General features: G+C 31.3%; 1 protein-coding gene across 1 annotated transcript; it reads left to right on the forward strand.

The window, feature by feature from the left end:
• Positions 1–7,865: 7,865 nt before the first annotated feature.
• LOC105781448 (probable WRKY transcription factor 20) lies at positions 7,866–12,482 on the forward strand. Its single transcript, XM_012605993.2, has 7 exons — positions 7,866–7,939; positions 8,075–8,408; positions 9,698–9,856; positions 10,239–10,776; positions 10,871–11,003; positions 11,094–11,249; positions 11,623–12,482. The coding sequence occupies exons 2-7, from the start codon at positions 8,175–8,177 to the stop codon at positions 12,107–12,109; spliced, it is 1,707 nt and encodes a 568-aa protein (XP_012461447.1). The 5' UTR covers positions 7,866–7,939; positions 8,075–8,174; the 3' UTR covers positions 12,110–12,482.
• The last annotated feature ends 596 nt before the right edge of the window (positions 12,483–13,078 follow it).

Below are 13,078 nucleotides of genomic sequence, written 5' to 3' on the forward strand. Positions count from 1 at the left end.
TCAAATTGAATCGAATCGAGTGAAATTGTTCAAGTTAAATTAAAAAATTAAACATGCCAAATTAAAATCTTGTTACAATATAACTAATTTCATGTTAGAACACATAAAGTTGAAATCATATATATTTGAAAACTTTTTCAAAGTAAATAAAAAATATTTTAGTATGATAAACTTGAATCATTAATTAACTTATTTAGGTTCCCGAATTATTATTCTAATTTTTTAAATTTTTAAATTTTTTATATACTTTTAGAATATTTTTGAATTTTTATAATATTTAAAAACATATAATTTTTAATTTTTATAAATATTTTGAATTTTAAAAATTCTTTTTAATTTTTGATAATTATTTTGAATTATTTTGTAATTTTTGTTGAGAAAGAGACCAACTTGCTCATTTTCAAACTTGTCAGCGATCAAAAGGGTTTTTACACCAATCTGTTATTCAAATTATAAAATTTAACTCGATTTGAGCTTGATACTCGAATTTTTTTTTCGAATTAAATCAACTTTTGCTCACCCCTAATTGAGCCGATAAAGCGATTATATATATATGATGCAAAATGGATTATGTTCGAAAAATTTGGTGAATGTATTTATGAAATTCTTTTATGATAGAGATTAGATCAAATTAGTTTTTTTTACTATTAAATAAATTAATTTAATCCATGTAATATTAAAAGAATTAATTTTCATTTACAATTCAACTTTAAACAAAATATTTCATTTATAAAATCATAAAATTTTTAAAATATAATTTTGTTAATAATAATTGGTATATTTTAAACAATAAATATTATATATTCATTGAAATTTATTTTTAAAATTATTTATTAATATAATGAATAAATTTGATTTATTTAATAATAGTGTGGGATGCGTAGAGGGGATTGTAATTTGGCCCAATGATTTGAGATTCCCTATTGGGCTGAATGATAGACTTTTATTTATGAAATTAATTTTTGGGTTAAAATATGTCATAGGTCCTTATATTCTTTTAAATTTCAAATTTAGTCTCTATATTTTTAGCTTTTAAAATTTATGTTCAATTGTTAATATTGTTAAGATTATTTTGTTAAATTTAGGTTCATTACAACATTATTTTTAGTTACATTGCTACCAAATGAATTGTTTTTATTTTAAAATGTCGGACCAACAAATTTAACAAAAAAGAAAATTAATAATGTTAACAATTGAACTGAAATTTGAAATCTAAAAAGTAGAAGGGCTAAATTCTTGAAAATAAAAATACAAAGATTAAATTCTAATTTAAAAGAGTACATGGACCTATGGCATATTTTAACCTTTTTTTGTATTTATAGTATTTTTTAAAAAAATTTCACTAATACATGACCAATTACAATGTAAAATCAACCAATACAATACATAGTAAACCAAGAATTGGACAAAACTCATATAAGGCATCTGCATATGATGAACAAAGAGACCCACATAATGCAATTAAAGATGGTAGGACTCGAATTTGAGACTTTAAAGTTCGAGACCTTAGTCTTTGCTAACAGTACTAAAACCTCATTGGATTGATATTATTCATTAATTAGATTTCAGTTCATTTATAAAATTATTAAAAAATTATGTATTTAATAAAAATATTATATTATTACAAGAATATTTTTACCAGTTTCATATTTTATATAAAATCAATAAAATTTTAAGCATAATAAAATCGAACCTAACATCATAAAATTTAAACCTTCAACTCTATCCATTTCTCTTTTACCAAAAATTTGATCATTTAATAAATATAATTTTGACATAACGTTTATTCAATCAGATATAATTTAGTTAAATATTATTTATTTGGGGTAAACTATCACTCAACTACATGAAATCAAAAATCAAATAAATCTGATACACATGAGTTTTCCAGAGTTGATCATGAAAAAACCAGATTACATAAAACTATAAAGTTTTAGAATCCTTTATCAAGAGAAAAAGAATGGTCTTGAAAAGGTGAAGATTAAATGACAAAGTGTAACACCCCTAACCCGTATCTATCGCCAGAATAGGGTTATAGAGCATTACCAGAGTTTACTAATTAATTTTCAGACTTTTCATTTCATCAAGCATTCATATTTATAACCAATCAAAATCAAAACATTAATGAGCTATCGTTAACCAATTTAACTTGTACATGCTATTATAACCAGAATTAAATCATCCAAAATTATCGATAGAACCAATGGATAATGTGATATATCTCCAACAAGCTTCCAACTCAATCGAGCTTCCGATAATCATTTCAATGCATCAAATAATTATATATATTACCAATAATAATTCAATTACAATAATAAAACACACACATATATAATATTCATTACCAAATAGCATTCACTTCAATTAAAATTATACAGAATATAGTTCATACGAACTTACTGTGCTAAATTGCGAAATACCAAAATTCGGAACATTTTGGAAATTTTCTATTTTTCTCAAATTTCCACCCAATCTTGATCTAAATTAATATTTCATTCAATTTACTAATTTAAATAATAATAAAAATTCATTTCATGCAATTTGGTCACTTTTTGACATTTTTATAAATTTACCCTTAAAGTTTTACTTTTATTCAATTTAGTCCCCGAGACTAAAACGTGCAAATTATCCATGCTAGCTGAATATTCATATATATATATATATATATATATATATATATATATATATATATATATATTCCTCCTCCTCCTCTCCATTCCACATCCTTAATTTATACAATATGCTTATAAGTAACATTATCTATGATTTCACTATTTACTTGTAAATTTATTCAAAACTGTCCATTTGAGTCATAGCCGCTAAATTATTTTTATCTTGAGCTACAGAACTCGAAATTAGAATCTGCTAATTTTACCTGAAACTAAACTCACATATCTTATTACCATAAAATTTTCAGAATTTTTGGTTCATCCAATAAGTACAGTTTATTATTTAAACCCACCTCTGTTCTGCCGTCTGGCAGTTCCGACCCTTCTTCACTAAAACTTAATTATTTTATTGTACAGAATTCAGATGATATCTGCATTTGTTTCAATTGAAAATAGACTCTTTAATGATTTTAAAAATATAAATTCTAACCAATAATTATTTGTGTACAATTTTTTATGATTTTCCAAAGTCAGAACAGAGGAACCCGAAATCATTCTGACCTTGTCTCACAAAATCTATTATATCTCATGATTTAAAATTCCATTACTTACACCGTTTATTCTATGAGAAACTAGACTCAGTAATATTTAATTACATATTTTTTCATCTTCTAATTTCATTTCCACAATTCATGGTGATTTTTCAAAGTTAACCTACTGCTGCTGTCCAAAACTGTTTTAGTGCAAAATGTTAATTACTAAGTTTATAACTTCCTTATTCCCTTTCTCTATAATATTTCCCATCACTTTCACTTATTTCTCTTCACTAATATATCAAGAACATAAGACTTTATATAAGAAAACTCTACTATAACATCTTTTCCATGCTATTTCAATATCAAACTTAAAAATATATTGAAATCTCAATGTTCTTACCTTGTCCTATTGATTTCAACCTTTAACTTGATTTTCTCTCTTCTCCAGCTTCAATTTCTTGAATCCAACTTGGTATTCTAGCTCCCCATAGTCTCCTTGTTATCTTTCTCTCTTGATGGCTATGGAAATTCTTTTGATTTCTAAGTGAAAATGGTGAATTTTTTTGGTGGAAGGACCAAATTGTAAAGAAAGCAAAACTTTCTTTCTTCTCTTCTCTTCTAACGTGAAATGCATGGAAAAGATGGTGGGTTGGTTGCTTTTCATCTTTCTTTCCACATATATATACTAAATATTAAAATAATAAAATAATAACATATCATTTAAAAATCAAATTAAAAAATTAATAAACTAATATTTATTTATTTAATTAATCTAAAATATCTCCAACATCATCATTATCTTCTAGATTTCTCTCTTTTCTAAATGACCATTTTGCCTTTCATGATCTTTTAAAATTCTATCCTTGAGTCATGACTTAATTTGGTAAAATTATGATTTAGTCCCTCACAATTCTTCACCTATTCAATTTGGTCCTAATTCATCCATTTTCCTTAGTTTCTAGATTATTCCACCCTTAAAATATTTTCACTATTGGTCCTTCAACTTTTTCTTATTTACACTTTAACCCCTCAAATTTTGAGTATTTACCTTTGGGCAACAAAACTTTTCTCACTTTTTCCATTTAATCCTTTATTGAATTAATATGTCATAATATACTCCTCAATGTTGACATAACTCAAAATTACCCTTTTTATCATTTTATTTTCTTATTTTACTATATCATGAATATTATCTTACTTTCTTACTGTAGTAATTTTCGGGGTATTTCACAAAGACTTGAAGGATGATGCCTATGCGTGCTGGAGTTGATCGAATCCCCACTATATGGCCGGAGATAGGTGGTGGAAGTTGTGGCCGGTTGGGTTTTATTTTAGGAGAAGAGGAGAGAAGAAGAGAAGGAAAAAAAAATCTTAAATGATTTATTTGAATTTTAAGTTTTATTTTTTAAAATTTTTAACATCATATTTAAATTTTAGGCGAAAATGATTTTTTTATATATAAATGTATTTTTATAGTTTATAATTTTATAGAATTAGGATCAAAATGAGATAATTTGTAAATATTAGAGGTTAATTTTTTATAATCATAACCAAATTGATGAAATATAAAAATTTTAAGAATTAATTATGTTATTATATTAATTTTAAAATTGAGACAAAAAAATAGTGATTATTTCAAAACTTTTGACTGACAAAAAATTCAATATAATTTACCCTAAATTCTTTTATAGAAAAAGGTTAGGGATTTTCGCAAGATGAAACTATTGAAAAACAAATATGCGAATCAATTTGAAACCCTATGCAAAATTTGTCACCTAGCATTAGCACTAGATCTGCTCCGAGTCGGGACACTCGACTTTGTCCAAAAATCCATCCAAAAGTGAAACGATTTGAATAAAAATATAGGTCCGAAAAATAGGTTTGAGCAAAAAAATAAGGCTCGTCTAAAAAATGGGTCAGGCCTCGAGTAATGCAATTTTTAGCCTGGGCCCGAATTCATAAAAATAACAAAAAAATCTGCTATTTTCTTGTTGTTTTCTTTCTATTTTGCTATAATTTTACTATTATATTACTACTATTTTGTTGCTATTGTTTAGATATTGTATAACACTTATTTTATTGTTAATATTATTATTATTTTAGAAACATTTGCTTGTTAAATTGAATTTGTTGGAAAATATTTATTTTAATATTTCTAGTATTACATATATTTAAAATTTATATCAAAAAATTAATACAGGCGGGTCAGCTCGATCCGAGTTTTAGTATTTTTATCTGGGCTGGACTTGTGTAAAATTTTAAGCCCATTTTTTGGGCCAAACCTAACAAATGGGCTTAAATTTTTTGTTGGGCCTGACTCAAACTCAACCCGACCCATGAGCACCTCTAATCCGCATTAAATCTGTGACTTCTTTTTTCTTTTCTTACCAAAAAAGGAAAAAAGCCCTTTTAACAATCCAGTTAAAACTTGAAAGAATGTGATCGGAAAATCTTGGGAGGACAATAGAATGGGCGAAAAGGCAATGGAAATTGGTTTAAGTTGTAGTGAAGAAGTGAGGGTTGAGGAGCAAAGCTAACACTACGGAGCCATCAGCGTTTTTGCTTTTAGTGGCAACTTATAGTTTGGGAGCTTGTTGGAATACTTTTTGCTTGCTGCAAGCTAGAACGTTGTGTAGGTGAATTGGTTTAGGGGAGAAAGTTGATGGTGAGGTTCATGATCTCCTGATCAAAATCCACTTCTTACAATGTTTATTTGTTGCTCGTGGCTGCCGGAATTTCTAGCTAGGAGTTCTATGATCTGTTGTGATGCTCACGTTAGATGCCTTTGAAAGGAAGATATATACTTATATGTACACATTATATTTGAACAAGAAAGTTCAGATAGGAAACTCACCTTGATTAAAAGCTCTATGGTTTAGGGTTGTCACTGGTAACAAGCAACTGAAACACGTAAGAAATGTGACTTCCTAAAAGACGAAAAGAAAAAAAAAATCATGGATTAAAAGGGAAACAAGAAAGCATTTTGTTTTCGGTGGAAGGGGGTGGAGTTCTTTTTGTTGCATCAAATCAATGTGTGACATGCAATTTTGTAGCATATTGTTTTCTAATTTAAAATGATCAACTCAAGTTATAATTGGTGCCTTGAATTCTGTTATCCCTATGGACCTCGTTTGGTGTAGCTGGTTCTAGTTCAGTGGTTCAACCTTTCCAGCAATCTCATCTTCAGCCAGTAGGTTTATTGCCAGATCAGTCAGCTACATATTTGATTGGCAGGCCCTTCTCCTGCTGTTAATCCATATTTAGGCCCATCAGCTGTCCCACTTACATTCTTATGACAAGCTGCCTACGCATGGTGCATATGCACCATGATATTTATTGATCTGGCGCTGGTATTTATTGAGTTGCCATTATATAAAATATGTCTGGTAACTGGTTATTTGCTTAGGCTCCATTTATAGTTCTAAACTGATTAATGTCGACGCCAACCCGAATCTGAGTTAATGAGGGAAGGGTTTGGGAATTAAAGTTGTAACCTACATTGTCCCTTTCCTTGGTACCATTATTTATTTATTTCTATCCGTTGTTGCTCAACAGTCAACACCAATCTCCAAGATGCAGACACAGTTACATGATTGTTGTTCATTTATGAAACTTGGTGCACATATAAGTTCAATGACAGGGAACACTAGCTGCTCTACAGGCCTTGCCTCGTTCACTTTCTCATTTATGTCAAACACATTGCTCAATGCTAGTTAGATTGCTGTAGTTTTTAGTTGAACTTTTTTAACTCGGCAAATATACAAATAGTACAAATATTAAATACAAATAAAAAGGAAACAGAAAAATTGAAACCAATCTGTCTGTGTTTGCTGCAGTACCCATTTTTAGCCTAGGTAAGATATTGCTTGTGAAAGTACCCAATGCTTAAATTTCATTTAACTTTTAGTGGCAAATTGGCTTCAACCTCTGCCCTACCTTTACCTTTATTTGTATATATATATATAGCTACTTATTTCACTCAAAATTCCTTTGTCTGGTTTCAAGCTAAAACCATGAATGTCGAAATCCAAAACCTTTTCCTCAAATAAAGTTTGTTTGTTAGTACTTATTTACAATTGTTCATTTTTAAACCTTTTTTCTGGATAATGTCAGCAAATTCCTGCTTTGGTCCCATAATCATATGATCATCTGTCTTTTATAATGTTTATAGCAATGTCTTTAACTATTGCATAAAAAACAACAAAATTGTATTATCTTTTGCTTGTGGATGATTTTAAGTGCCCTAAATCAAGTAAATTAAAACTTATCTGTTAAAAGCTAAAGGAGGTTTTCCAAAGCTCAAATTTGTTTACTTTAATTAATAAAGAGAAGAGAGGTGTCATCTCCTCTAGTTTTAGAAGGCCTTTTTTTTCACATTTGGATCTGTTTCATTCACTTGATTTTTACTTGTGTATTTGTGAAGTAAAGGTTTTTTCTTTTAATTAATAAAAACAAAAATAGAGGTGAAGAAAAGAAAAAGTATGATCCTTTGTAGATAACAACAATGATTGCCTATGACAAAATGGGTCACCTTTTGAAGTTTTAACCACCTTTCACATATTTTCTTTTAAAAAAAAAAAACATTGTTAGTCAGTGAATTCGGTCGGTTTTTTTATTTTTATTTTTTCAAAATGGGTTAATTTTAACTATAAATATTATTAATTAATTTAAAGGTTAAAAATGAAAATAAAATTGCAAAGTGGAGGGAATGAGAGAAGCCCCAGAGCCAGATCCAATGAAGCAAGTCAAACTCTGTCCATCTCCTCTGACAGCCTTCTCCAACACACTCAAACAGTAAAACTCACCCTTAAAGTTTTAATTTTTTATATATAATTTATGTTTTGTTAATTAATTTGCGGTGTATGATATAATTATTTTATTATTTAATCTTAATTTACTAATCTAACCCTCCTTTCTTTTTCCTTACAGACATAAAAGATAAATCAACTCCATTTTGACTCTCTTCACTGTCTTGTCTTTTTTTTTTGTTTTTTTAATTTTCTTTTCTTTGCCGTGTTGTAAATTGTAAATGGAGGAGCAAAAATTAGCATCTTCTTCTTCTTCTTCATCATCTTCTTCTTCGGCTGTTGCTGCGGCTACTATGCAGCACGATCTATCGGGTTCGGCTGGTTCAGGTGGAGCTCGGTACAAGCTAGTGGCTCCAGCTAAGCTACCCATCTCAAGGTCGGCTTGTATTACGATTCCACCTGGGCTTAGTCCTTCTTCTTTCTTGGAGTCTCCAGTTCTTCTTTCTGACGTTAAGGTTTGACCTGCTTTTTTTTTTTTAATTTTGGGTTGTATTGATTTTTGGTTTTTGTTTGTTTCCTGAGAAAATAGAGGAAAGTTGCATGCTTTCTAAAAATTCACTGGTGAAATTGAATTCTTCCTTTTTTTAGGAAAAAACCCAAGATTTTTTCTAGTTGACTGAGGAATTCAGTAGTGTGAGATTCAGAGTTTAATTTTGTTAATTTTTTTACAGTAGCTTTTAGTGGAGAATTTTTCTTTCTACGTTTCCCTCTTTGGTTTGGGAATGATGTGATTGGATTTAATTTTCAGCTCAAGATGTGCTTAAGGTGGGAAAATAATTTGGTTACTATGTTTGTTTGCTTTCTCTTTTGTGTTCTTAAATGCTTGATTTTATATTTGAAGTGGTTCATGATGGTGAGGACTTAAAGGAAAAAAAATTCTGATGCTTTAATATTGCAACTATTAGATAAATTATGAAATATGGCTTCTCAGTGTCCATGGATTTGTATATTGTGGGAGGAATAAAGTTTTTCCATTTTTATAGTGTTGTTAGTATAAAAAAAATCTAGATTGGACCTTCTTTTTCTATATTCTATGTGTTTTTTAATGCCAATGTTGTTTTTTCACACAATGAATCTCTCCCTTTTGATTATGGGAATTGTGGCTTCTTTATATGTACACACACACTTAAATATTTATGTGATTTTCCTTGTCTTAACTAGAGGACATGCTAGAGAACTTTTCCATTTTGTGCAATGTAGAATATGGAATTGATGCTAAGGGTGAGGTGGAGTGGAGTGCATTAATGGATGGATGCTTCATTAAAGGTGATCCTTTGATTTTAGATCAAAGGATGGGGATTTGTTTAATGTGTGGTGCAAGGAGGCAATGAAATGAATGAGTGGAAAAGTAGAAAGTTGGTGGGTCAAGGTTAGGAGGAGGCGTGACTGCCTGTGATTTAATGGAGGATATGACATCACATAGAGTAGAATTTGCAGAAGGCAAATGGGTATTGCAGGTTACAAGTTGAGCTTGAGGTTTTACAGACTTGCTTTTCACGTAAAGCGTAGGGTTTACTTGAAGTATATGAATGATTTTGCTTTTACTCGCCTTTAGTTGGTTTGGTCTGGAATCTTGCCCTGCTGTCCCTCTCATTTTGTTTATATTAAGTTGTTTTTTGCACTAAATAAACATGATGGAATTAGTTTGTGTAATCTTTGGTCACTGGTTGGTTTGAGCTTTATATGCTTGCTCTTGCTGACAATAGCTGTGCCAAGTAACTTGTTTTGTTTATTGTTGTTCAAGGCGGAGCCTTCACCGACTACTGGTTCTCTTATCAAGCCTCAAGCAGTACACGCCTCTGTTGCTTGTAGTACATATTCAGCAACCACTGCGTGTTCTAATGCTTTTGACGAAAGAAATCCAAGCACCTTTGAGTTTAGACCTCATCCTAGATCAAATATGGTAATTTCCTGATAAATGTTGATGCATACTTTGAGATCAAAATTTAAATAATAATTTCCATTGTTTCTAATATTCAGTTGTGCTATATTTCATGATAGCCATCGGCATAGGCATATAATTAGTTTAGTGTCTAGAATCCTGGTTTTATGCGGAGACTCTTTTGCATCAATTTAAACTCTGCCATAAACCTAGCAATAGGAAACTAATTTATTAGTTAACCTATAGTGGCATCATGCCAGAGGATGTCATAGGCACACCTAAACTAGTAGCCTGTTCTTCTATCTTAACTATTCATTATCGACATTCTTTGTCTAAATTCATTATGCTCTGCTGGTTGGAAGGTATACTCATCTAAAGGTCTTCTTTTTCCCCCTTATTCAAGGCTCCTGCAGATTTAGACCCGCAGAGAAGTGAGCAATCTCAGCAGATCCAAATTCAATATCAGGCCGTATCATTCAATTCATCAGCTACAGTTAAGAGTGAGATGGCAGGCTCCTCGAATGTATTGAGCCTTTCTGTACCCGTTCATACAGCTACTTCTATGGCTAGTGCTCATGCTGAAGTCGATGCCGAGGAATTAAACCAGATAGGTAACCCAAATGGTGGGATGCCATCTGGGCAGTCTGATCATAGAGGAGTTGGGCCTGTGTCATCTGAAGATGGATACAACTGGAGAAAGTATGGACAGAAACATGTGAAAGGATGTGAATTTCCACGCAGTTATTACAAATGTACACATCCTAATTGTGAAGTGAAAAAGCTGTTTGAGCGATCTCATGATGGACAGATTACTGAGATAATATACAAAGGTACACATGATCATCCTAAACCTCAGCCTAGCCGCCGATATTCTTCTGGTAATATCATGTCTGGCCAAGAAGAAAGATCTGACAAGGTCTCATCTTTGAATGGTAGAGATGGTAAGGGTCAAAAAACATTATATATTCAGTTCTATCTGTGGAGTCCTTTTTCCTTTTGACTTACAAATTAATGCTTTCTTTTTCACCATTTTAGACAAGTCATATTGCGTTTATGGCCAGATGGCTCATAGTATTGAGCCAAATAGTACTGCAGATATATCTCCTGTCACAGCTAACGATGATAATTTAGATGAGATTGAAGATGATGATCCATTCTCGAAACGGAGGTATGTTAATTTGTTATTTGTCAATAGAGGCATTACGTTTTTATTTTGTGGATTTGTCTGCTTGCTAAGGATACTAGCAACAATGAACAGGAAGATGGATGGTGGGATTGATATCACTCCTGTGGTGAAGCCAATCCGGGAACCACGTGTTGTTGTTCAGACTGTGAGTGAAGTTGATATACTGGATGATGGGTATCGTTGGCGCAAATATGGGCAAAAAGTAGTGAGAGGAAATCCTAATCCTCGGTATGTACCATTAAAAATCAATGATGATAGATTTGGAATATCACACTGACAAGTAATCTTTTAATACGTTCATATGTTTCAACATATACCTTCTTGAAACACTATGTTGGTGGCTTACTGGCATGTTGAGTTTTGTGCTTTGTCATAAATTAGATATGAGAATTGAGTGTTTTAGGATCTTCTATTCAGTTTATCTTGAGTATTATTTGTATTTTGTTGTCTCGCTATGGCTTTATTGCATGCTGATTTCGAGGCTCATATTTGAGTAGTATGCATGACTACTCTTGACCATAGGTTTTTGTTACTTTATTTTATTATTGTTTCTTACATATGTTATTTATGATGTTATTTTTTCTGCTTACTTTTTATGTAGGAGTTATTATAAGTGCACAAATGCTGGTTGTCCTGTTAGAAAACACGTTGAGAGGGCATCTCATGATCCGAAGGCTGTTATAACCACATACGAGGGAAAACACAATCACGATGTGCCAACTGCAAAAACTGGTAGTCATGATACAGCAGGAGCAGTAGCAATGTGTGGGCCATCAAGGATTAGATCAGAAGAAAATGATGCCATTAGCCTTGATCTTGGTGTTGGGATCAGTTCCGTTCCCGAACATGCTTCAAATGAGCATCAACAATTGCATTCTGAACTGGTCCAAAGCCGGCCACAGACTGGTGGTTCAAGTTTCAAATTTGTTCAACCAACTATGATGGCATATTACGGTGCTCTAAATGGCAGCATGAATCAGTATGTTTCTAGAGAAAATCCGAGTGAAGGCCGTGGTGTTGAAATTACACCCCTAAATCATTCTTATGCATTTCCACAGAGCATGGGAAGAATACTAACCGGTCCGTAAAAATCTATTAACAACGAAGGTGACGATGAATAAAAATATGGACTGGATTTCATTTCTCCATCTTTTTCACCGGTAAAAGAGAAGGTTAAAATTGTATTCTGAAAATTCGGATTTTTCTATGTATGTATGTATGTATGTATGTATGTATGTATGTATGTATGTATGTATGTATGTATGTATGTATGTATGTATTAGTTTACTATCTCAGCTTATCTCAATCATGTTGCCAATCACTGTTTGTATTAACTTGGGAGTTTGTACAAAAGTGGAACGGATACAGGTATTATTTTCTCACAGGAAAATGTTGTAAAACAAATTCTTGAAATGATATTTGTAAGAATATAATATATGTATTTTCCATCTTGTGGTTAAATATTTGTGAGTAGTACAGAGTATTTTTCTTTAACACTGCCTCTTAGATAATGCCCCACCAAAACCAATCTTTGCTTACACATTTTGATGGAAAATTCTCACACATTATCTACGGTTATTGCTAGAGGCTATGAAATTTTGGGATCAGACCAAAGGATTGATCAGACATTTTAAGAATCCGAGGTTATGAATTTTGACCCTTTTGATGTTCTGATTGTTGATTCAGGGCTGAGATTCAATTGCAGACAACTTGTTCCAGGTCCTGTTGAATGCCTCATTGAACTTTATTTTTTAATTTTCTTCAACACTTGGATTGGATTATATTTTTCTAGCAGAAAAGGATAAAAGAAATGGTGAAAATACACCAAAATCAACAATCAGGAAAAGATTTCTAGAACAAACCCAACAGGTTTTCCAACATTTACACATTGACCGTTGATATAATCCAAAACCCATTATGACCAATCTGTCATTGTTTTGGCAGGGATTGTAGAAGAGCACATGTATCCATGCTGTGGCCCATATCTCCACTTGGAACTTACGAAGCCTACCATCTCAAAAACTAATATGAAACTGAAAGCCATAGTTTTGGCCATC

This window comes from Gossypium raimondii, chromosome 1 (assembly GCF_025698545.1).
Source record: "Gossypium raimondii isolate GPD5lz chromosome 1, ASM2569854v1, whole genome shotgun sequence".
NCBI classification, from domain to species: Eukaryota; Viridiplantae; Streptophyta; class Magnoliopsida; order Malvales; family Malvaceae; genus Gossypium; species Gossypium raimondii.